General features: G+C 36.8%; 1 protein-coding gene across 3 annotated transcripts in view; it reads left to right on the plus strand.

Moving 5' to 3' along the window:
• LOC140155805 (low-density lipoprotein receptor-related protein 2-like) overlaps nucleotides 1-26,272 on the plus strand; it is a 98,932-nt gene that overhangs the window by 58,983 nt on the left and 13,677 nt on the right. For all 3 annotated transcript variants that reach the window (XM_072178778.1, XM_072178779.1, XM_072178780.1), the window contains 27 exons: nucleotides 538-681; nucleotides 2,975-3,094; nucleotides 4,030-4,146; nucleotides 4,733-4,855; nucleotides 5,612-5,737; nucleotides 6,527-6,658; nucleotides 7,538-7,808; nucleotides 8,436-8,564; nucleotides 9,591-9,764; nucleotides 10,010-10,236; nucleotides 11,218-11,466; nucleotides 12,639-12,755; nucleotides 14,020-14,142; nucleotides 14,967-15,089; nucleotides 15,971-16,096; nucleotides 16,924-17,040; nucleotides 17,999-18,118; nucleotides 18,706-18,825; nucleotides 19,449-19,604; nucleotides 20,239-20,364; nucleotides 20,847-20,969; nucleotides 21,519-21,641; nucleotides 22,013-22,138; nucleotides 22,845-22,973; nucleotides 23,610-23,745; nucleotides 24,040-24,213; nucleotides 25,181-25,401. In XM_072178778.1, the coding sequence (XP_072034879.1) occupies nucleotides 538-681; nucleotides 2,975-3,094; nucleotides 4,030-4,146; nucleotides 4,733-4,855; nucleotides 5,612-5,737; nucleotides 6,527-6,658; nucleotides 7,538-7,808; nucleotides 8,436-8,564; nucleotides 9,591-9,764; nucleotides 10,010-10,236; nucleotides 11,218-11,466; nucleotides 12,639-12,755; nucleotides 14,020-14,142; nucleotides 14,967-15,089; nucleotides 15,971-16,096; nucleotides 16,924-17,040; nucleotides 17,999-18,118; nucleotides 18,706-18,825; nucleotides 19,449-19,604; nucleotides 20,239-20,364; nucleotides 20,847-20,969; nucleotides 21,519-21,641; nucleotides 22,013-22,138; nucleotides 22,845-22,973; nucleotides 23,610-23,745; nucleotides 24,040-24,213; nucleotides 25,181-25,401 (3,972 nt within the window). The remainder of the gene's footprint in view (nucleotides 1-537; nucleotides 682-2,974; nucleotides 3,095-4,029; nucleotides 4,147-4,732; nucleotides 4,856-5,611; nucleotides 5,738-6,526; nucleotides 6,659-7,537; nucleotides 7,809-8,435; nucleotides 8,565-9,590; nucleotides 9,765-10,009; nucleotides 10,237-11,217; nucleotides 11,467-12,638; nucleotides 12,756-14,019; nucleotides 14,143-14,966; nucleotides 15,090-15,970; nucleotides 16,097-16,923; nucleotides 17,041-17,998; nucleotides 18,119-18,705; nucleotides 18,826-19,448; nucleotides 19,605-20,238; nucleotides 20,365-20,846; nucleotides 20,970-21,518; nucleotides 21,642-22,012; nucleotides 22,139-22,844; nucleotides 22,974-23,609; nucleotides 23,746-24,039; nucleotides 24,214-25,180; nucleotides 25,402-26,272) is intronic.

Here is a 26,272-nt window from a genome sequence, read left to right on the forward strand (position 1 = left end):
TATAAAACAAAAAGAAAATCATAAGATTCCACTGAGAGTTGAATTTGAAATGTCAGAAAATTAACCAAAAGTCGCCATACTTTTATTGGCAATGTCAAAATATTTATAGAAGAAATCCTTGTTCTTGTTAAAAATAATACATATTTGTTAATGTCCTGTAAATTAACTTAAAACTGTCCATCAGGCCTAAAAAGAATTTGAATGAATAGTTTGTTCTACTGTACCAAGTGAACCGGGAGCAAAATCACTAGCAATGCTGATGCCAATTGATATATCAGTTGTTGCTTTCCGGATAGTGACTGCATGTCTAGAGTGTGCTTTTAGAATAAAATGGAGTAATGCTAATTTAATGAACTGGCTATCTAGCGAGTCCTTTCTAGATGGGCTCGGGAAATTAGGCTAGCCAAAATTAATTTTGGCGTAGGGTGCCATTCAATAAGATCACTTTTGGGTCCAGTATCTAGTTCAATCAACCACTATTGATAAATTGTAGCATCAATATCCTATTTTAACATTTTCATATAAATCACATTACAGAGGAGCATACATGTGACCCAGAGTATTACACCTGTACTGAGAATAGACCCGGCAGAACACGATGCATCCCACGTACTTGGTTATGTGATGGTGATAGCGATTGTGAGAGCGCCGATGATGAAAGCCCAGACCTCCATGGTTGTGGTAAGTTTGGTATCATTTATAGTTGGCTGGTTCAACATGCTGCATATCTTTAAAATACAGAAGTATGCTCAGGAACTGAAAAAGTGATTGCTATACAAGCAAAACCTTTCATATACAGCAAATACAGGGTGCACCCCAGTAAATAGCCCCTATATTGACTTTCTGTTGGAAATGATTGGTTGATGCATTCACGTCCTAATTGGATTGAATACAGTACATATTTTAAGTTTTTCAGCTCTCCCTGTAAATTGATTATGACTTGAGCTAACAAATTTGAGCTATCAAAGTTACAAAATTTCTTACATGAAGACAATGTCAGTCCTTCTTTGCAAGGAAAATAGATGTAAAGAAGTTATTTCAGATAGTGGGAAGCGATACCCTGTGAATTAATATTTGTAAATAGAGAAGTGAAGATGACAACCCTGAATGGGCAGCAATCAGTAAGATGAATAGAAGGTTGCGCAACGCGGTAGAGTGTGAAGCTGAGAAAATTAAACATTGTGATACAGGTTGACTATGAAATCATAATATTGCACTTAGTTTGGTAGGTCATTGCACTTTATTCTTAAGGTGAAAAATGTAATTCAGAAAAAGTACAATGACCTATGTGCAATATTTATGAGAGTTTATACATGTACTTCTGAATATGTTAATTGATAGTGCGCTATCTTTCCTATTCATTCATGCACCACAATGCGAGTTGCTTAATATAACCTTTATATACAAACAAACAAACAAACAAACAGAAGTTAAAAAGCACATCTAGATCAAGGTGCAAACAAAGTGAATAAAAAACCAAAAGGAAAGTACAAATTCAACAAATATACTAGCACTTGGCAGTTGTGATTGAGCATCCCTTCCTGATGTTATATGGGAGGCAGATCCAGCAAAACAGAATAATCGTGCAATTGACCAGTGACATAATTTATTATCATTACCCAGCATTGAATAACCTGTATGTTGCTTTCCAAAACTTTACTTTAATTGTTTGTGGTAACCAAGCTTAAAGTCACTTCTAGAGTTGAATTTACCCAAGTAAGCATATAGTGTGTAATTAGCCAGGATTGCATGTTTGATCTGCCTATTTGGCAAACAATGACAAATGGGCATATGCATTGGGTAAAAGCAGCCATGCACTTCTTTTAGTTAAAGCACTCTTGCATCAGTTTATTTAAGATAATGGATTAACTGGTCTAGCCAAGCTTTCAGTTACATTGAAGTTATCCACATGGAAGACAGACCACATACTCAAGTAGAATTCATAATTTGAGCAGTTCCTAATAATTTTGACATATGTATAACCTCCTTTGCAGCTCAATAAATGTATTTATGGGACTGTATGTGAAAATGAAATGGGTAGAATTTGGTAGATTTGAGAATTGATTTCAATTGCAAATTAAAGATTTAGCCATGACCCATGTACATCTGTATTGCATAAGTTTTGTGTTGTAAGCAATACTTTTCCAGGTACGTTTAAAAATGGTTCGCATTCAGCAGACAGCAAAGAAACAAAATAGGCAATTTGTTAAACACCCACCAGATTCTGAAACAATAAGTTTGTTGCTATACCATGACAACTGAACCATGTCCTTTGATGGAAAAGAGTGTGTAGGCACGTTGTGTAAGGATAATTATTAAACTTTTTTTATTTTATTTCAAGGCTATCAGTGTAATCAAAATGCTTAATAACAATAAAATGCTTCATATTTGACACATTTTAAGTCATTGTTCAATCACTGCATCTCTGCATGGTATGTATGTGTCTGGTACCACCACCACTTGTGAGGCATGGCATTGAAATTACAATATAGAAGTATTATAGTACTAAAATAGTACTAAATAAATATTGTACATGACTCACTAGAGCTGTCAAACTGCCATTTGATAGCCCAAGTGGGTGACTTATTAAGATTTTCCCACAACTTGTGACAATTTGCTGTCCCATAGAAACCAATGGTCAACAAAAAATGGACGACTTTTCTACATTGGCACCTGTGACTTTCAGTAATTTCCTGTCCCATAAAAGCAAATGGTTAAGAGAAACAGGGCAAATTTGTGATGATTTGACCTGCGATTTTAAATCCTCCCAATTGATTTTTGAAACTTGAATGTCTTTACAATAAGAATATTTTTGGTTTTTTGATGCCCAAATGTCTGCTTTTCATTAGCCTGTTTATGAGCATTTTGCAAGTCATGTTTTTTTCAGAATTTTTCTGGGAAATGTATTCTCATACGTGTACAATCATGCATATTCTTATCAAAACATTGTTTTTCCTTTGTGATTTGTCATCAGTGCGTACAACGTGTGCTGAAGGTTATTTTACATGCAACAATGAGCTTTGCATCCCAGAGGCCTGGTATTGTGACCATGACAACGACTGTGGTGACAGCTCAGATGAAGGAAACTTCTGTAGTAAGTATAAGCAGCAGAATATTGTCAGATGGTCACATTTTTTAAGTACTTCACGTTCAAAAATATATTAATTTATTTTTATTTATTCATTTTTTGTTAATGTTGTGTAACACAGAGAATAAAACATGTTAGGTCCAACCTTTTAACAGGATGACTTTATGTTCAGTACCCTTGACCCATGTAGTACCCTATTATTTAACACTTTTCATTTTGATACTTTCCATACCAGCACAATGGAAAGATTCTACTCCAGATTTTGTTTAACCCCAAGAAAACTACCTGCCGATTGGTCAAAAAGAAGTTTTCATAATCAATTGGACCAATCAGCAACATTGATAGAATAATTTCACCACACAAAAACATTGGGGTGAATTATTTGCAAAGCTCCATTCTTATTGGTGATTTAAATGAAGATATCATGTAATTGACCAATCAGAGGTAATGTTAGATCAACAGGTAGTGCTCAGGGGGTTAACATGTGAGAGCATTGTGAAAATAATTTGTAAATAAAATGACAATAAATATATATTTTTAATGAATTAATCACTCAACTTAAATGTGGCCTCAATTGAGATGATATTGGTATTAGGCAAATTGTCAGAAAATGATAATGATAATTAATCACCCTGAATCCCAAATTAACATAGACCATTCACCTTTGCTTGCCATTCAAGTAGTGAAGAATTCCAACTTTGTCTTCATTAAAAGGACAAAATAAAGGATTTGGACATCATTTATGATGATATATTTAACTGCAAGTAATGAATTTGTGGAGTTTGATACATTGATCTGATTGGAGGATAAGTTGAACAGGGATGCCTTCCTACCTGTACTCTATACAAGATTACTGTATATGACTTAGCAAAGTTGATTGATGCTTCCTCAATTTGTTACACTTAGTAATCCCTGTCATTAATCTTTTCAAATATCTTCAGCTTATCCAGCGTGTGAGGATAGTGAATTTGCATGCCTGAATGGTCGCTGTATACCAGGTACCTGGCAGTGTGATGGAGACAATGATTGTAGAGATAACTCTGATGAGCTTCAGTGTGGTAAGTAATGTGATGTAGCAGTATATTAGCATGGTGAATTCTAATTAATTCTTATTCATAGACATTGGACAATCGCATGATTTCGGGTGATGTCTATCACCCTGTAGATGATCACCACAAATATTGATAGCACGTAATGTTTGTAGAGGTGCGTAGTCGCCGACATCCACTACTCAAAATATTGGACCTGCCTGTCATCTGTCACACGGTAGAGGATAGCAAAAACAAAAATTGTCAACAATTGTAAACAATTGTCAAATAATGCTTGGTTTTAAATAGTAATAGTATGTACATATACTATTTCCATCAACTAACTCCATGTTGGTGATGTATAAGACAAACTTTGGGGTTTCTTTACTGGAAGTCGATTTGTGCACAAATTCCTTCCCACAATGCAACAGGCTTATTGCCTAACAAATACAGCTCTGAGATTATGCAATATGCATATTGCACCATGAGAAGGAGTTTGTCACAAAAACATACATGTGTGACTGCTTTTACTAGTTACTGAAGTTCCAGCATGCATATCAATCTAATAATGCCTATGAATCTAATAATATGTCTGCTCTATATGGTTCTTTTTCAGTCACCATACCTCCGACGTGTGCACCTCATGAATTCCAATGTGCAAGTGGACAATGCATTAACAAGGATTTATTATGTAACAAGCAACAAGATTGTAATGATAGATCCGATGAGGATAGATGTGGTAAGTCTCGACTAGATTTATTTATTCAATCTTAGGCAGGGTAGCCTCTACAATATTTGAAGGCACTTGATTTCCAAGGAGATCCTGCTATTACTCCCTATTTCAGAAAAATTTAATTTTTTTGGAAGTTAAAAATATTATCTTGTTTTGCCAAATGAAACATAGCTAAATCCTAATCATTTAGTTAGTTCTAACTGGTAATAAAAGTCAAATTTTAATATTTTTGCAATTTGATGGAAAATGGTCCATGTTTTCTCCCAACTGTTGTAAGACAAAAAAAATTGTAAGACTTGGCACAAGTCTAAGAATTCAAGATCGTGAGTATAGGCTAAGAGTTAGCTCACAATTTTAATAATATGTTATTTTTGCTAATTGGTTATGAAAAAAGATTTCACCCTCTTATCTGAACAGGAATCACTGACATACTTAAAACAAATGATACCACAAATTACGCAACTTAATTTAAAATGTAACCATTATTGAATGGATTTTGATATGTGTTCAAATATAGGCACAACTTAAAAATCTACTACACCACTCCTGTCATAAAGCACAGGTGGCATACCTTTTAAGACCTAGCCCAAATTTTGAATTCTGAAGCTACATCCCATGCAGCAAATCTGTTAAGGTCCTCCAATATGAAAATAATTTTCTTTTATGATATCTTAATAACATTTTCAAAATAAGTAATTAAAATATTGAGAACACATGAAGTCATATTGCATTGAATTCTATTGTGTTTTTGTTTGCTCCCAGGTATTAATGAATGTGAAGAGCTGGTCTCTAATCAATGCGAATACAACTGTGTTGATACCACCAATAGCTACTACTGTGAATGTCTACAAGGATATACCCTCAATGAAGACCAAAAGACGTGTAGAGGTTAGTAATTGGTTAACATACCATATTGTCTGTAATAAACACTCCCCTATAAATGGCTGCGTGATTTTTTAATGAAAATGTGACAGATTTGCAAACATGTCCATACCATATCGTGTGAGTAAGCTAAAACTGCTCTTGTATGTGGGGGTGGGAGTGTGATGTGTGTGCTCAACACGATCAACTTTACACACACAATTTAATACTGCAACCTGGGAAATACATACCTACTTCACTACCAAACTTGAGATGAACCAAGGCATACTATTCCGTAAACATCAATAGAGTGAAATAACTGTCAAGGATTGGCATAACAACTTGTCAGGCATCCAATTGACATCCTGTATTGAGTGAGGCAAGGGTTTTATTGTCACACTTTTCACAGCCAATTGTAGAACCGCAAATTTAAAAGCCCATGAAAAGGGTTTTGACCCATAGGGTTTGATGTGTTGGTGTTTGACAGGAATGTAACACGACCAAGCTAAATTAGGCATTTGTCACAGACATCACTTTTCTTGTCTTGTTATAAGAACATAAAAATAATTATACCCCAAGAATCACCTCTTCAATTGTAGTGGCATTACAGTATATTGCAGTTGTTTTGCTCAAGAGTGTCACAGATATTATGGCAAAATAAGAAAATACTTACTCCTTTAAAACAAAAGTACACCCAACTTTCCAAATAATTCAAGAGATTTTACAGGTCTAACTCTCTTAATTTGTGACAGTAGACTAAGTAGACAATAGATCTGTATTGAAATAAACCTGTGATTTTCCACTGTTATATTTCAGATATCGATGAATGTACTGAAACAATGGGAACTTGCAGTCAGGAATGTGAGAACACCCGTGGAGCTTTCATATGCAAATGTGCTGATGGTTATAATAAAGAACCAGATGGCAGGACATGTAAAGAAGCATCAGGTAGGAGTTCATTGGCAAGAGACATGTGCACAGGATTTCAACAAAAAAAGGCAACATTCTGGGAATTGTATTTTGTTAACCATTTCAAATTCATATAAATACATTCAAATATAAATACATTCAAATTTGAAAGAAAAAAATGTTGAAATGCCAGACAGGAGGGTTAAGTGGGTATGATGAACAAACTGGTACATGAATAATTGAACTTAATATATTAAAATATATACAATGTATGTATATTTTGTAACAAACATTTCCAGGATTTCCTGATGTTGAATTAACATTGTAACTTTTGGTGGGAACTTGAAGCTGTCAGTCCTGTGTACAGAGATGCACACTTGTACACTTAGTATGGAGTCAGTTTCAAAAAGAATAGGGTATTGACCTGGATTTTTTTTATATTTTGATTTGTTCAGGGTTTTGACAACCCTGGATAACCCAAGAAAGCCTCTATTGAAGCTTATTTCCATTGGGGTCCATTTGAACACTGGGACGGGTTGGGAACAGTCAGGGGTCAACACCCTACTCTTTTCAAACTGGCTGCGAGATACATGTACAGGTATGGCTCTCTGCACACGGGACCGACAGCTTAACGTCCCCTCCGAAGGACAGAGTACTTTCATGATTCATTTACCCAATTCTAAATAAACCATGGGGAGAGCGGAAGTCTGAATTTAATCTACAGAGGTTACCAAATAAATGTCAGACTTTGGAGACAATCCCAATCTGTAATGATTTTGTATGGATAGTCGGTAAGTACAAACTTAGATGTGTACTTCATGAAAGTATCTTAACAAAAACTTTTTCCTGTTATTTTCATGCGAGTTTGCTATTTTGACATATTTATTTTAAAATATGTATTTTTTTTTTTCATTTTAGGAGTTACCCCATTCTTGATCTTTACAAATCGTTACTACATCCGGCGGCTGGCAATAGATGGCTCAGACTACCAACTCATCAAGGATGGTTTCAACAACATTGTGGCACTTGAGTTTGATTACAAAGAAAACAAGATATACTTCTGTGATAACACAAATAGGTTAGAGAAGGTGATGAGAATGAATCTGGATGGTAGTAATGTGGAGACCGTATATGATAACCATGATGACATTCCTAATATTCAAGGATTGGGCATTGATTGGGTAGGAAGGTGAGTTATTGTATACAGGAATATTCATGCCAACAGACTTGAGAGATGTTGACAATCAAGAAAAATGTAGACTGAAACTGTCAGTATATCTTTGAGTATTGCATATCCAATGCCCAAAGCTAGACCCTTCATTGCAACAATCACAATAACTGTTCAGGTGATAGTGAAGTAAATAAGAATTCCTTAACATCTCTTTCACACCACACTGGGAGTTATCACTTTGAATGTTACCCCATGTGTAAATGTACTTGATGGGGTATAAGAGTGCATATTGTATTATGTTTGTAAGTATATAGCCACATATCTTTGCTCATAAATAGGCATTGCAGTGGGAATCATATTGTGTGAAACAAGTATTACAAGTCAAGTTATTTATAATAGATTCCATAATACGTAGGAGTGTTGGACCTCGACTACATATCTGATATATATATATCTGATATAGGTAACGAAATTAAGCATTATTGATCTCCTCCTAACTGCATAGTGTAGAGTCAGTGAGCATGTCAATTAATAATAAAACCTGTACAAAAATAAAGGTTACTCCAAATAAAGGTTACTCCAAACAGTTGTGGAACATATAATAGCAGTATCTATTCTTTGTTTTACACTTTCTCTTGTTTTTAGAAAAATGTATTGGACTGATTCTGACAAAGATATGATAGAAGTTGCTGAATTGAATGGCACAAATCGTCGTGTTCTCTACCACAAGGGCATGGCACTACCCAGAGCTATAGCGATTGACCCACGGGATAAGTAAGTCAAATGATAAAGTGTTGCAACACATTGGCAGCAATTGCATCAAAATAAAAGAGTCAAATGTTAAGTTATAACATCATTCTGCCAACTTAACAATTTCAAATGAATGAACACAGTGTACCATTTTAGACACACACTATTGTATACGTCCTGTAACCTCCCTGTGGGTGCATTATCATGGTTTAGTGTTCATTCATTTAAATTCTTGCTGAATATTTAGGATGTTTGCCCATGTCCATATTATATCCAAACCCCTGTCACTGTCAATTTGATCCCATGTATCACAATGTTTTGGAAGGTACAAGACCACAAAAGGTTTGGATTTATTTTTATATATATTCAGCAACTACCAATAGTCCCAAGGAGGCCTAATTTTAAAGATATCCAACCAATTAAATGCCAGGTTCATAAATAATAGAGGCTGAAATTGTCAGGTTTACACCAGGCATACTCTTGATATTAAGACAAGTATTACTCTTACGGTTTCACATTCCCTGAAAAGGAGAGAGTAACCACCAAACGAATGGTTTTGTTTATACCACCTGTTCATACCACCTAAACTAAATGTATTCTAGACTGAGGTTATGAGCAAAATGTGTGTTTTCACCCGATATCGAACATCTTATGTTTTGATGGGGTAAAGTGGGAGGATGAGGCGATGCCTAGACCTGATGTACAAGAGGAGCATACCAAAAGTGTTGTACCACATCGTCAGCCTGTTAGGCTAATTGCCCGAGTTATTTTTTGTATTTTGTAATTCTGAGAACAAAGTACAAGTATGGTTCAAGCATATTTATTCACCAATCTTTGCTCAAGAACAAATGATAATGATACAAATGAAAGAGAATAATCCAAAATAATTAGGGTGATTACGTAACTGTTGCATGCTTGAACCACATTTTGTTCTTTGTTCTCAAAATGACATGGGCAATTAGCATAGTCAGGCTACCTGCATTTACATTCCAATATCTTATATATTGACCTTGTTTGTAAAACTAGTGTATTTGAATTCTACTTCTATAGGTTCCTGTTCTGGACTGATTGGGGTCTGAATCCCTACATTGGAAGGATTGATCTTGATGGAGAGAACCCAATGAAACTAGATGGCATCACTAAATTGACTTGGCCTAATGGACTCACTATATACTATCCTGTGAGGAAACTCTTCTGGATTGATGCACATCTCAACTATATTGGGTAAGATGAAAAGATTTGGAGCATAAGTAATGTATTGCTTTTGATTACATAAAACAAATAAAGAGCTAATCATGCTTTCATATTATATGCCCATAAGGCACTTTTGATTTCATAACTATGGTTTCCAATAAGACTATAATTAATTAAGGAATAGGTTCTTTGATCAAACATAAAATTACTATTATTTTGTACTGCTAACATTTCCATGTATCTAAATGTTTTAATATATTAATGATTGTTCCCAGGTATGCAAACTACGATGGTTCAGGCTTCAATGAATTAACAGGAACAGGAGACCTAGCTCATCCGTTTGCCATCTCCATATTTGATAATGAAGTGTTCTGGACAGATTGGAATGACTTGGCTATTCACAAGGCAGATAAATGGACGCTTGCTAACAAGACAGTACTAGCAGAGATCTTGCACCGACCCATGGATATTCATGTGTACCATCCATATAGGCAAGATCAGTGTAAGTGATGATGATTCAAATAGTCATACATAATGTGCAGGGGTGTGTGGGTGGGGGTGTGTATTATTTTGTAAACCCCATCAATCAAGAAAACACATACTGCACTGCAGAGGGCCACACTCCAGTAGGGGGGTACTTAAGTGTGGTTTGAGTAGGGGTGTGCCACTGAGAATTTGAAAGTGGACCTATCAATATACCAATTTTGGACCCATCATTTTGCAAAATGTTAAAATTGTGGGCCAAATTTAACACAAATAGTTGTAGTTTTTTTGTCCCCATATTTCGGGGTAATTTCAAAAATTTAGGCTAAAATGATGTGAAATTGGACTATTTTACGAAACAATTCAGAACATTTCGAAAAAAGGACCCATCCACATACCAAAATTGATATACCGAAAGGCCAAAAATTATGGCCATGTTTGCAGCATGTTCCGTATCATTTTGTACTGAGTAGGCCTACCTCCTGGGGCCACGCTTCCTGGATGGTGTTACTAGATCAAAAATAACAAACAAACAAAACCAAATTAGAAACACCATCAGTCAGCACTCATTGGTAAAAGCATAATCAGTCTGTGGTATGGTGTATAAAACTCTACATGTGTATATCCACAATACAGCAATCAAAACTTGCCTTGTATTTATGTCCACATTTGCAAGTAGGGTTTTCTTTTGTGTATTTGTGCTTGAGGGTTTGCCTTATGTATGTATTGCATATATGTGACATCTTGGGTTGTGTGTGAGATGTCAAAAATATTGAGATATTTGCAAAATTCTTTCATCCTTATTGTGTAGGCCTATTTGATAAAAGTAATTAATATAACTTGGTAACTATGCAGATCCAATTTGCCTGTGTTTGAATAGTAAACTGCAGAATTTATATGACAAATTTAAATGATGTGAAAAAATTTGAGTAATCTTTCTTGATTTCTAGATTGTTAGTGATTATATACTAATTGTTGTTTTCTACCCTCCTATCTGTAGCAATTGCCAACCCATGTGGCACAAACAACGGTGGCTGCTCTCATCTTTGCCTGCTGTCAACTAACAACAATGGATACACCTGTAAATGTCCCAACAACTTTATGATGAATAGAGATGGCAAGACCTGCACTGCTAACTGCAATGTCCATGAGTTCCTATGTGCAGACATGAAGCAATGTATCCCTATACAATACAAATGTGATGGTGAATCTGATTGTGCTGATGGCTCTGATGAACCTTCAGGCTGCCGTGAGTTTATTTCATTATTATGCAATAATGGCTACTGCGGTGGAATAAGTTCTGAAGTGCAAACCTAGTAGTTCTAAGGAAATATTGGCCACATTTTAATGGAAATTGTGGATCAGAACTTGATTCATATTGTTTGAATGTTGTTGTATTAACAGTGCTTTTCATTGATGCCTTTTAGGCCTATTTAATTTACAAACATGGTTATATGAAAGAAAAATAAATTATGTCATTTTAAATAGAGTTTACTAAAATTCACCAGAAGATAGTAAACAAATTTAAGGTGGTTTTGGTGAACTATTTGTGTTAATATTATAGCACTATCAATTTGTTGTACATTTTAGTTAAATGCAGTTTAGTTAGAAATATAAAGAGACTTTGTCCAAATGATAGCTTCATCCACATATTTTATGCCTCCACCGGAGGTATTATGTTTCCTGGTTGTCCGTCCATCGGTAAGGTGTATAGTGTTGTGATTTGGTGGAGGGGTGACAATTGGTGGTCTTCAAATTTCAGTAGGTTTTCGTCGCAAAATAAAGTATTTAATGAAGTACCTAATTTGCATAATTTATGCATCAAGCAAAATAACCTTGTGAACAGATTATCTGGAGATCCGTATGGGTTACAGTGATGTGACTTGGTGGGGAGTAGCACAGCCAGATGTTCTTGACCCAATTAAATTTTCAGCGCAAAATATGCTAAATCGCAATGTCATTGTGGGGTCATTTGGGATCATCTGGGGTCAAATCATCATAAATGGTTTCAGGTTCATGATATTTGGTGGGAACGACCACCGTAGCGAGACAAAAAAATGTCAAGGTCATTTGGGGTAATTCTGGCTCAAATCACCATAGATTGTCGCAGGTTCATGAAATTTTGTGGGAACAACCACTGAAATGAGACAAAAAATAGGACGTCATTGGAAGTTTCAGTCTTGTGCAAATACAGTATAATAGAGACTGGAAAATGTGTGGATATTTAAAAGCTCCATTGAAACTGATTTGACATTTCTGTAACAAGATAAAATTCTAAGCTTAATTAAATGACCGAGTCTGAGACTCTGGATCGGGGATCTGAAAGATTTATTGGAAATAAATTCCAAATCTGATGAAATTAGTACAATTTAACTGAAAGGTAAAACACTAACTTTTTGTCATACCTGTTGAATTCTACAGCTGTACGTCATTGTGATCGAGGTCTGCTACAATGTGACAATCTGGACTGTACATACCCTCAATATATGTGTGATGGAGACATGGACTGTGTTGATGGAACTGATGAAAGGGATTGTGGTAAGTTATGTCTTTTTTATGTGAAAACTAATTGTGACACTAACAGCTGGAAGATAGCAAATGAATCTCCCACTTAAAGCTCTTCAAATCTTTGTATAAAACTGCTGGTAGGGCATTCCACATGCTTGCAGAATATGGAAGAAATGGTCACCCATAGTTTACCCTTTACCTCTCTTAGGTGTGCCAGATTCTGATAATCTTGAATGCATATTCCTTTCTTAGCTCTCCTGACTTCCTTCTTTCACCATCATGGAAGTGTGTTATCAGCACAGAATTAGTAAAGGAGAACCGGGACTACCGCCATCTTGATACAGGCATGGAGCAAAAATCAGGGGTATTCGTTTTCCCTCAGAATGCGAATGAGGCATTCGTTGTCATGCTAGCACAACATCGCATGATGGGCGCATTTGAGAGACGCACTTGATGCAACCTGCACGATACCAAGACACTAAAGATGAGACGCAGAATTGTGTCTCCGCGCACCATCGACAAGGACCCGAATACCCCCAATTTTCTCCCCATAGCTGACGGCGCGATTGTATGTGGCAGTAAAGGGAGTCCCGGTTCTCCTTTTCTAATTCTGTGGTTATCAGTCATGATTGGGTTCTATGCGTATGTAATTGTACAAGTGAAAGAATTAGATATAGTATGAACAAAGGAATAGTTGTGTTCATCTTGCTTCCATTTCTCTCTTCCTTACACTCAATTCATTTCATGCAATTTTTAACTTTTGTACATATTTATTTTACAAGCTGAAACCCAGTCATGTCCCAAGATATGATTGTGCAGCCTAAAGGAGCACAATTGAGAATAAATGTTATACATATTTTCAGCTTTGTCTTCTTGATCTTTGTGCCTTTGTCAAGTTAGCTCAATCGGTTAGGCAGTTTAGACTCTGGTGCATTGGTGTGCGGCAATGCAAGTTCAAGCCCTGGTGCAGTCTCTGTTTGTACTTGTGGAATAATTGAGCTAATTAAAGTGGCCCCTAAGCAAGAAACTAACGGCATTATTGTCTCAGTTACCCATACTAGGACTCATCCCAAGGAGATGATGGTGGCTGTGATGGTTTATTGTGGTATGAATAGAGTGTGGCCCTGATTGTTGCTAAATGGTTTATATCCTCTGTCTTTGGCCACAGTGGTCAACAAATTCCTGTATTGTGCATAGCACACTATATATCACTGTGCAGTGTGGTTGTTTTTTGTTTTTGTGAGACTAGATAAGTTGATCCAAGATTTTCCCCTTCAATGATTTTTACCTACAGAAAATAAGCACTGTCAGGATTGGGAGTTTCTGTGCAGTAACGGCCAGTGCATTCCACACTTCAGAGTATGCAATCAACAGAATGACTGTGCAGATGGTTCTGATGAAGACTCACAAACTTGTTGTAAGTTACCTTCAATGAAGAATATTTGTTACCATGAATAGTCATATTTTTACATCATGGGATGGGAACTATGAATTATAATGATGTTATGGTAGATTTTACTTAGGGGTGGAATATTCCTGGAACTGTCATTGAAGGACTCGATCCGTAAATCTGCATAAATCACACATGAACTTGAATTAGTGTTATAAACTGTGAAATATGAATAAATACAGATGTGTGTGTGTGTGTGTGTGCTTTCTGCATCAGAGTTTAGTCTTCCTTCCAAGATATTTGCTATTTTAAAACACAGACGCACTCTTTATTGCTCTATTGTAATTCAAGACAGTTCAATAATTATCACAATAATGATGTCCCCATATTTTGGGCAATGAGCGAGTTCCAGTTATAGGTTGAAAGTGAGCACTTGGACAAATCAGTGCTAGTGCTTCAAGTGTTTTTTGAAAATGATCTAGCAAAAGAAGCATCTATAGTCAGACTTATGTTCTCCTTATGGTGCATAAAGGATTGTGTAAATGAACCATGAAAGTACTTGGTTCTTCAGAGGGGATGTTAAAACCACCGGTTCCATGTACAGAGAGCCATACATATAGTGTCAGAGAGCCATACAGTTAGTGTCAGATAAAAAAGAGATGGGTGTGGGTGCTGCTGGGCTGTATTCGCAATTCAAGTACTGATATGATATGCTATCTTAAAGGAAATGATATCCTTTTAAACTGCAGCCTTGTTGTTTAGATGAAATGGAGCAATGCAAAAGCACAAGTTTATGCTATTTTGCAAGTATTACTAATTTCTCTCATAATTTAATATTTTGTATTTGTCAGCATCCCGAACATGTTCTCCTGGGTTCTTTCAATGTGATAATGGTTTCTGCATTCCTGAGTTGTGGTTCTGTGATTTAGACGATGACTGTGGAGATAATAGTGATGAACCACATCGTACTTGCCGTAAGTGTCGATCTACCTGATACTATATATCAATTTGTTCCTCATTATATGCATAAATTCCTGTTATAATTTGGTTCATCTCAAGTTCGGTATTGACGTAGGTGCTTATTTTTCTTGCTGCAGTATCAAATCGTGCGCGTAAAGTTAAACGCCCTGAGTTTACACGCACGCACACAGGGCGATTTGTCAGCACGCTTGCGGCGCAACCGTGAAAGAGCATTGACGTCACTACCAAACTTGAGGTGAACCAAATTATAGCTAGTTGGTTCAAAGTAGGGGTGATATATTGAAGTTCTGCTAGTAGCTTTGCATCGAAACCTGCTAGCATGGTTTTAAGTCATTGATTCCCAATGGAGACAAAAATCAACAGTTGATGTCCACTCACTACAATACAGCATTGAATCGCTAGGCAGATGCAGTGTATGACAAATACCTTGCAGTCCCATTGTTCAAACATAGTGTCCATACAAACCAGGGTTTGTCTGGACACGGATCACTCAGGTCAAATAAAATTAATACATAAAAAAGTGTGAATAAGCTTACAGCAACCATTGAGGTTGTCATTTCTTACACCTTGATGCTTGACTCCCATATAACTACTTAAAATCATGCCACAGGAGAGAGAGTGTTTATTATTAGTTAATAAGCACAAATGCATAAGAAAGCTCAATTAACACAATGTAGTTAGCAAGACGAGGATATCAAACCAAAGGCTGCAGATTCAAGCAGCTTTGAAATAAAATTTAAAGATTGTAACATCATCATTGACCCAGTATTACATCATTTTATTAATAATGCTTTTGGCCATGATTTAATCTGTGTACAAAGAGCACTTTTTGAACAGCTTTTTAAACTATTTTATTTTTCTTCTCTACAACTAGAATCTCAATCAGCCACCTGCCAACCCGGCTGGGAGAGATGTGCTACCAATTACAGATGTATTCCATCATGGGCGTTTTGTGATGGCAATGATAACTGCAGAGATAACAGCGATGAGTCAAATTGCCGTATGTATATCAAATCTTCAGTACTCTGTCAAGATGTTGTCTGTTTATGCATCTTTCATTATTAAAATCAATTTAGTCTGAATTTACATTTTTCTCTCACTATATGTCCCTTGCGTCTCTTAACTAACTTTAAATGAAATTCTTTTCTCATATTCTGTTTCGTTGATATGAAATCATTCTCTCTGCTGCCAATTTGCAGTAGCTTGTGCACGATCCAATCTGCAAGTAAGGCCATGCATTAGACCTTGTTAGAAATGATGAGAATACTTTCATTGAGAAACTTAACAGATGCCTTGAATCATGAATCAGACCACTTTGTTGTTCATTGTGATCTCAACCATAAAAGAAAGACCAGAAATTCACCCATTGTGTTTGAAATTACAAAGCTACATATTAACACTGAGAATGAAAATTTGATAATGAAAATGTCAGTGTCATGTACAAAGAACCTTGAAACCTCCCTATATCCAAAGTTCTTGACAAACATGCCCAAGTACTGAGAAAACCAACACTATAAAATGTGGGGTTTTTTTTATAACATACTACAATGGAACAACTTTGTGATGAATGGACCAACTTTACCCATTATTATGTTTTTATGGATCCAAGTGTGTGAAAATATTGGATTTGACACTTAATAATGATAAACTTGGATGCTTTAGGCCCAATATTTATTGGTTTCGCTATGAGTTTTAAATTTAAAATATTGGACTTGACTACGTCTTGTCCAATATTTTAAAACTCATAGCTCGACCAAATCCAAACAGTTTGCATTGTGATAGTTTTGCAAGAAGATTAATGTTATGCTTTTTCTTTTTCCCTTGCAGATCAACGCACCTGTAGCACAGGGGAATTCCAGTGTGATAATAATAGGTGTATTCCAGGACGTTGGGTTTGTGACCATGACAACGACTGTGGAGATGGCTCCGATGAACAGGATTGTAGTAAGTATTTAGTGACGTCGCTTTTGCATGTTGAAAATGTTCCAACTGCTGATTGACATTCTAGATCATCAACTTGCACAAGTTAATTAATGAATTTTTGAATATATAAGTGGTATTCTGTTGTCTGCCAGTAAAGCAACCGTGACCAACAAATGCAAATGTGATGAGGGATGCATCGCTTTTTACAAACGATTGTCATCTCTTTTCTACTTTATGGCTCTGGGGCTCAAGCACTGATGAAGACCTCCGCATTTAGATGTTTTTGCTGACTTGGATCCTTTAGCTATGTTTAAGGACTTTCAGGGCCGGATTTACCATTGGGCCAGATGGGCCCAGGCTCAGGGCCCCCAATTTTGCCATGTTTCTTTTTAGCCCCCAAACACCGTATTTTGGACCACAATATGCTAACATTGCAAAATTTTGCGCACTGGCCATTTACATAGCAAAATTCACCTTCACTGGCCATTTACGTAGCAAAATTAACCTTCATTTGGGGTTAAAATTACCTGAAATAGAATTTTTTGCGCGCAAATGTCTCAGTAAAACTGATCTTATTTAGGCCCCCTATTTGTAAACCAAAACTTGGCCGCTTGAGTGCACATGCCTTCCTCGCGGTGAGTTTGGGGGCCTCCAAATTTTGGTCTGGCCCAGGGCCTCCAAAAAGGTAAATCCGGCCCTGAGGACTTTTGTTTGACACAGCGTTTGGGCCTATATTTTATAGGCATTATGGTCATAACAGCACCTATCAATAGTTTACCTCCTTGTAGTATGAAAATGTAAAGTAAATATGGTGGAATTTGTTATTAATTTTTTATCAATAGTTTTTGAAAATGTATTTATATGACCAGTTTTACTTAGGGCAAAACAACCACAAATATATCAAAATGAGACTTATTTAAAGAACAGAAAAACCTTAAAAAATCCTTCTAAACAACCTTTTCATTATTTTTCATCACAGCTTTCAGAGCCTGCAGTGAGAGTGAATGGCGTTGTCCTCTGACTGGCAAATGTATCCGGAACACATGGGTTTGTGATCATGATGATGACTGTGGAGATGGATCAGATGAAATAGCTTGTCGTAAGTTTACCAAAACTTTGGGTTAACATTCATTGTGTTGCGTGTGTGAAATTATAACCTCGTAATTAAACTGTTGTTTGCGCAAGTATTTCTTTGTTATTTTAGTCCATTGAGGGCATCTTTTTAACAAATCTTACAATGTTGCTTTTAAGTGTTCTCAATATCCTTGCCCATACATGTTGCACTCTAGAAGTAAACAATGACAAGGTCTGTTGTATCACAATGAATAAGTGATTATTTCAAAGCAAGGATGATTTGGGAGGAACAAATGCTATTTTGAAATTTTGACCATATAATATTCCAGAGTTAAAGGATTTTCTGCGTACTCCATGCTATATCCGAGGTTCCTGGACTAGAAGAGACTTTTGGAATGTGATATCCCTAGAGTATTTTTTTTTGGATTTGATACCCGTAGCGGGTGTCTCGAGACTTACTTTTTTTTTCGAATCGAGCATGGGTACCCAGCCAGAATCCAAGTACCCACTCCCCGTATTATATTCCTCTCCTGTTGACTGATTTTTCTTTCACTTCTACCAGCAACTATGATGTTACCTACATTTTAACAGTTAGCTTTGGTGTATTTACAGTTAGTCATGTGTGCCAGGGAGAGAACCGATTCCAATGTGCTAGTGGACATTGTATTAATAATGACTATGTGTGCGACGGAGACAGGGACTGTCAAGATACGTCAGATGAACTCAACTGTGGTAGGTATTGGAATCTGCATGTATTATAAAAACATATGATACTGGCTTTTCATGCATATTCCATGTCATGCATGTCAAATTTCATGCATGTCACATGTCATGTATGTCACACACAGGACACATGACCTGTCGGAACTGGTTATGGCAGTTGCAACAAAAACAGTTGATTTGTGTAAACTTTCATCTTGCTAACACTAAGACTTTTTCAAACTTGGTAATCTTGAGTTCCCTGTGTTGATGTTATTTGAGAAGAAGTTGTGTCAAACTGAAAATGTTTGAATAAAAATAATAAAGTCTACAGAACATAGCCTATCATATAGAGGGCTCCTTCAACACCCAACTTGTGACCACAGAAATGGCTTAACTGTGTAAATAATCACCTTTCCAAATAAAATTTCCATGTGAAATATCCTTACTTGAAAATTTGATCATACCTATCATTGAATGTACTCGCCCTTCTATGAAGCATTCTCTGAGAAGAAAAGGTTGATTTCATATATTTTGGTAATGATAGTTGCAACTTTTACTTGCTTTGCTTACAACAAGTTCAAATTAGAATCAAAGAAAAGCAAGGTTTTTTTTTATATTTCAGAGTGTAACCTGTTGTTTCTTTGTACATATAGGTACTCGCCTACCAGGAGGTCTGTACTGTCCAAACCATGAATTCACTTGTAACAACCATCTATGTATACCAATGGGATGGGTATGTGATGGTGATGGTGACTGTGGAGATGACACTGGAGATGGTGTTAGCAGTGATGAAACCCTATCAATATGTGGTAAGTTTAATAATAATAATAATAACGGTGAAGAGTTTCTGTACATTATATAATCATATTAGGCCCAAAAAAATAAAAGGTTTGTCTCAAAGCTTGTGCGCGCATTTGTTAAATCACATGGTTTGAAAAAAAAAAATGAAATGCAGAAATTTTTTTATTTAAAAAAAAAATAGCATTTTGCTTTTGTTTTCAAACCACCCGTGAGATTTGAGACAAACCTTTCATTTTTTTGGCCTTATAAACAAATTTGTCCTGCAAATGTGAGAGTAGAGAAACTTTTTTCTCGGCTGCGGTTTTGAACCCTGACCCCTCGGATGCCACACTTGTGCATGGGCCTACCTTGCCACAGGGGTGTAGCTTGTCCAGCCAAGTTTTCCATGGCTATATGACTGTTCGCATGATGACACAATCGCATCACGTGAGATACCCACACGTGCATATGCTTTGTGAATTTGGGTTTTTTGATATTTGGTTATTAGCCCTAACACCCCAGTTGCTTTATGGCGAGGGAAAGAAAGAAAGTGTATATGTTTTGTGAATTGAGGTTTTTTGATGTTTGGTTTGGTTAGGGTTAAGGAAAATCATAGTTCTCATTACTCACAATGGGATTGAAATATGTTTTTGTATATTGCAGCAACACGAGATTGTGATTTGGATGTGAGCTACCATTGTGACAACGGCAAATGTATTGATAGGTGGCGTCTGTGTGATGGTATTGACAACTGCGGTGATGGAAGTGATGAAAACGCCCATGATATTTGTAAGTTTCTTTGTTATACTCCTAGATTACAAACTAATAGGTGCTATGTGTCAAGGTCACATTGACTGGGATTGTTTGGCATGTGCGTGTAACTTGAAGCACATGATGCAAACCAGTGAGCAGGGTTCCTACAGAATATGGAATCGTTATTAAAGAACTTTTTTTGAGAAAATTGGGGGATAAGGATAAGGCTATGGATCAATATTTCAGATGAGCCAATTTTGTATTGGAACAATTAATCTGTCTGTATGGATAGCCAAGCAGGTGCAAACTGTTAATCCACAAAATCACCCAACTGAAATGACAGATTAACTTGGAACTTGGCATGGTACTAAGTTAAGATGAGTTATGGTGCTATATAGTCACACCTGCACTGATAATGATCAATTTAAGTGCAAATGGGCAATGTGTGTTTATTGGCTTCACTCAATGTTATAGATGACTGGGCTTAAATGACAAAATATCTATGTATCCGTTTACAGGTTCATCTCCTGCCGAATGCACTGAGTATGAATTCAAATGTGCAAATGGTCGGTGTGTGTCGGACGACTTGGTATGCAATGATTTAGATGACTGTGGAGATCAGACAGATGAAAGAGGATGTCGTAAGTATTGAAATATTTGTTTCAAATGGGGGAGGGGTAGGAATTGTGCCCTACAAATGCAATCAAAATTATTTACAATTTATTTTGTATTTGTATAAATGAAGAAAGTGTCAAACTACTTTGATATTTTACTTGAGGGCAACATCATATTTTGTTTCTGTCCTAATATTGATCACAAATGTAGCTTTCAAATTTCTTTCAAAATCTGCTTCCTCTGTGGGAACGTGTGATGTATAACCCTATAACAAAAGCAACTCTTATTGCATTTATATCATAACTTGATGCAATGAGTGTCGCATCTCAGCTCATAAGATGTTAGGAAATACTTCTGTCAGATTTCAGTGTGTCTTTTTACACTTTTCATGTTTTTTATTGGCTGTTTTATACATTATTATCAAGTGCAAATGGGCCTCAAATATCAAGTTTTCAGGGTAATATGCCCCCTATACAAACTCACATGTGTCTTTGAAGTATCTCAAATACAATCACCATAAGACAAATTCCCAAAGCATGCTTAATAAAAGCCTCATACTGCATGAACTTTTTCAGACAAAGACCGTGGAGATTGTACAACTGCAGGCTGTGAACAAAGGTGTACTGATATAGATGGTGGCTTCTATTGCTCCTGTGATGTTGGTCTGAATATCACTGATGACCGCACTGGCTGTGAAGGTAAGGGAACAACAGTATACTGATATAGAAGGTGGCTTCTATTGATCCTGCAACGCTGGTCTGAATATCACTGATGACCGCACTGGCTGTGGATCATCACAGGTGGAATTATAGCCCAATCCTAATTCTTTAGTTTGACTTAACTGAGAATGAAACTTTTACATATTCAATCAATTTATTCCAAAAATTGGACCAAATATCAGTACTGTCATTTGCCAGGTAGATCCAACTAAAGGATTGAGCTATGTTTTAATTGGTAATACAGGATAATGTGTTTTTTAATCCCCCAAATAAGTGCTGTATTAATGTGGAATCGGGAGTCATAATTGAAGATCATGTATGAACCTACTTTGTGATTGTGTTGTTTCCAGATATTGATGAATGTGAACAGAATAAGTGTGTACAAATGTGTAGAAATCTCAAAGGCTCCTTCTCCTGTGAATGTAGCAGAGGTTATACCGACACTGGAACAGATGGACAAGATTGCAAAGCTAATGGTAAGAGTAGACCAAACATGTATTTGGGATCACACAATTTAACTTTCTTTCCAGTTAATATGCATGTTATTACCCACAGGAAGGCCTTAAGCAACTCTGAAATGTACAGTAAACATAGCAAAACAAGGTATTATTTGACCCTCAAACACAGGTCTTTGAAATTGGTTTGACTCTCTATAATAGCCCATGAGTAAATATAATTGAAAACCCCTGGAATAGGAGTGCCCTTTGACCTCCCAAAGTGTTTTGTAATGCTACAGATATGATTGACTTATGATTGCTATGATACCAACAAAATTTATTTTCAAACATCAATCTCATTTGCTGGCAGTTTCTCACATATATGCCATCATAGCTTACTGTAACATACCATTATAGTCATTAATGAACATTGCAAGTGGATAGCACGGATTCTCAGTGGTGGTGTCATGGGGAATTTCCCAAAAAAACTTCAGCTTCCCCCCACCAGTTAGCATCCAGTCAATGTACAAAATAACATTGAAAATATCACTATTTTTAGGAACATTTTCAGACCCTCTCCCCATATGTATCTCCGGTGCCACCACTACATATACTACTCATACAATCACTCTCAAAAGGTTACAAAGCCCTTTGTCTTCATCACCTTAGTGATGGTAATATCACAGGCAATGTTTCTATGTAACTCTCTATCATAGTCAATCAACATTTATTTATGTTATTACAGGAAAGTTTAAGCAGATGTTATTCACTGATGGTCCAGAAATCCGAGTTTTTAATTATGAGAATAAAGACTACAATGATGTTATAGAACATGAGGGGCGGATAGATGCTTTAGACTACGCGGATAACACATGTAAGTACTTTCTAGGAGACCAGTGTCTGTAGCTATATCAAAAATTAGAATTTACAATTCTATATTCAAATTGCAATCAGTTGTACTTAGCATCAAGAGTGCAAGGTCTGAGAGCATTTTAAAATCTATATCTATGTATCCGTTGACAATGCTGGTCATTAGGGCACCATCTCTGATACACATGAAATTGTTTCTCTTCACAGCTGTCTATCTTGGGCGGCTCTGTCAGTGGTGGTCTAAGGCCAGTCCAGGAAGAGATGTTGTTATCCATTTTGTGTGGCAATCATATCCCAACTAAGTGTGATAGTGGAATGAAAAATTAAGTATTTTTGACTTGAGCCCAAGCGACTGATTCTCCCTCCCACAGGTGGATATTCTAAAATAGAAATGGTCATGGTCTCTTGTCTGAAGGGAACTTAAAGAAGTGGTAATGTCTATCAGAAGGGGCAGACATTGTTTAAAAAGAAGAACTTACTACTTGTTTCTTTAAGACACCAGTAAAGCTGGTTTTCCTACAAGGAAATGAGAAAACTTCAAAATGGTACACAGTGTAAAGGTCACTTGGTAAAGGAAAATGGTGAAAATCAGATGTAAGAAGGCTAACTTATAAACCAATTTGTGTGATTTTTTTTATAGTATATTGGCTAGATGCCGCATTGAGGGCATTAAAGAGAGCTCCTATGTCTCCAGTCGGTGGCCAATCAATATCCGATAACCTAAGGATTGATGATATCAACAGACCACAAGATATATCATTGGATTGGATTGCTCAGTAAGTTATTTGCATAATTGCATGTTTGATTGGTTTAGCATGTCCCGCAGATGTTTCACATGAATATTTGTGTGTAGGTGAGGTGTGAACAAAATGTGTGGGGGTGTGCTGAAGCAAGTATACCTGATGTGTTGTGTATGTTGTATGCTATGTATCGTGGGAATGAACTTGTCTTGACACAAAACTATTTCTAACTTACCATAAGCCCTATCAGCATGAACCTAGTAGCTAATTAGCAATGAAAATAAAATAATACAAGCTTTCAGTAATTGCATCTGTCTTTTTATTCAATAGGAACATCTACTGGACTGATCAGGGTGACGATGATTTTAATCGGCGTGTTAGACGTGATAGCGAATATGCAGGACCTCGCATCTCTGTTGCTAAGACAGATGGTCGCTATGTACGCATGCTCGTTACCGAGAACTTGGATAAACCAGGTGCAATTGCAGTCAATCCAAGGAGAGGGTAAGATGACTGGTATTCAATTTGAAAGGCTGCAGGTTCAATTCCTGTATCAGCATATTATTCAATATTATTGTTTATCTGTCTTTGTAGTCATATATCAACTAAAAGTAACATTACTGTCGATGATGTGACTAATTGTATATAAAGCACCATAACTTATCTTACTTTAGTACCCTGCAAAGTTCCCAGTCAATCTGGTAATATCAACACAGTGTTGCATTTCAAAATTGTATTATGGAGAAATATCAGAATAATTATTGTTTTATATACATGGAAGAGTACATGTACACCAATATGGTGCAGCTACCTGCAACAGGTAAATCATGATTATCTGATGATAATTGATTTTGTATTAGGGCGCAATGGGTGGACTGAGGATGCTATATAATGGTAGTTACACATGCAGTTCTGCCATGTCTCAAACCACATACAGTCATATAGTAGTCAGCAATAGAGAACTGCATGGATATACCCAGTGGCGTGGGGGGGGGGCAGGGGGGCAGACTAAAATGGGGACAGAGAAGTGGAAAAATGGGGACGGAAAAAAGAAGAGAAAAGAGAAAAAGAAGGGAAGGAGAGGGAGAAAGAGAAGGGAATGGAGAAGGAGAGGGAAGAAAAAAAAAAAAGGGAAAGAGAAGGGAAAGGAGAGGAAGAGGAGGGAAAGGGAAAGAAAGAAAGAGGGAGAGAGAAGAAAAAGGGGAAGAAGGGAGATTTAACCCAAAAAATTTCGGTTCGCGCGCTATGCGCGCTCGTTATTTACCAAAACAAATAGACATTGGCATAAAAAAGAATAGGGACGATAACGTCGTTTAGGGACGATAAAGACGTTTGCCCCCTCGGACTCACAATGCTGGCTACGCGCCTGGATATACCATCAATGATGAATTTTGATTGTGTTCAGATAACAAAGACATTCTTAATAACAAATGTCAAATTTATCATAATTTTATGTTTGTGTTGATTTCAGTGTGATGTACTGGACAGACTATGGTGAAACACCAAAGATTGAGCAAGCTTACATGGATGGCTCACACAGAAAAGTAATTGTTGATGACAGGCTAGCAACCCCTACAGGATTAAGCATTGATTTTGCCAGCAATGATAAGGTGTATTTCTGTGATATGAAGGAGAGCTTGATTTGGGTTATGAACTGGGATGGAACAAGCAGACAAATAATTCTTTCGAAAGGTAAGATCACTACATGGGTATTATTGAGTAGTATTGACCATCATCAGATGTTAAATATAGAGAAAAGTATGAAAGGTAGAAACCTTAGATAATTACTTGCAGACAGCTTAACAAAACTGTACACCATTTACAAATCCAAAATAACATCACTCTCAATTGCATCAATTGGCAAGAGTCCTAATTAGAAAAATTTGCAACCTGAGACTGGTATACTAGTTTCAGTTTGGAACTACATCCACAATCCCCATTTAACTCCATCCGCAAAGGTCAGTGATGTAGTGTGAATCATCCTGTGGGGTACCGACTATGATGGGGAGCACCAGGCTTGATTGAGGGGGCACAAGCTTTTTTTTGGCAATTTTCCTATGGGATCTTTGTTCATTTTCAAATTGTGCCCCCTCAAACCCATCCCATGCCCCTATGATGCTATGTGCCCCAATGACGCTACACCACTGACAAAGGTCTCCGGTCCAAAACGGGGTCACTAATGTACGTGAACATGAATTAATGATTGATAGTTATACCACACGCGAGTTAAGCGCAGCGGTAGTTCCTCGCTTTGCACCACTGAGGTCCCGGGTTCAAGCCCGGCGCGCCCAAGGACTCATGTGCACTTGGTTTATCCCAATTCCATGCTCGCTCTCGCAGGTTTTCTCCGGGATCTCCGGTTTCCTCCTGTATCACAAAAATCTGTGATTAGTTGTTTGGTTATCAAAACTTCCTTCACCCAATGGAATTTGGGAGCTGCACAGATAATTGGTGGATGTTACAATCTAAATGCGGATAGGTGTGCGCTGCTCGGCAGCAACCTAGTTGATGCGATCTGATTGTGATGATTCACCATTGCAGCGAAATTACAGCGCTTTGAGTC

The sequence above is a fragment of the Amphiura filiformis genome, chromosome 6 (assembly GCF_039555335.1).
Source record: "Amphiura filiformis chromosome 6, Afil_fr2py, whole genome shotgun sequence".
Taxonomy (NCBI): Eukaryota; Metazoa; Echinodermata; class Ophiuroidea; order Amphilepidida; family Amphiuridae; genus Amphiura; species Amphiura filiformis.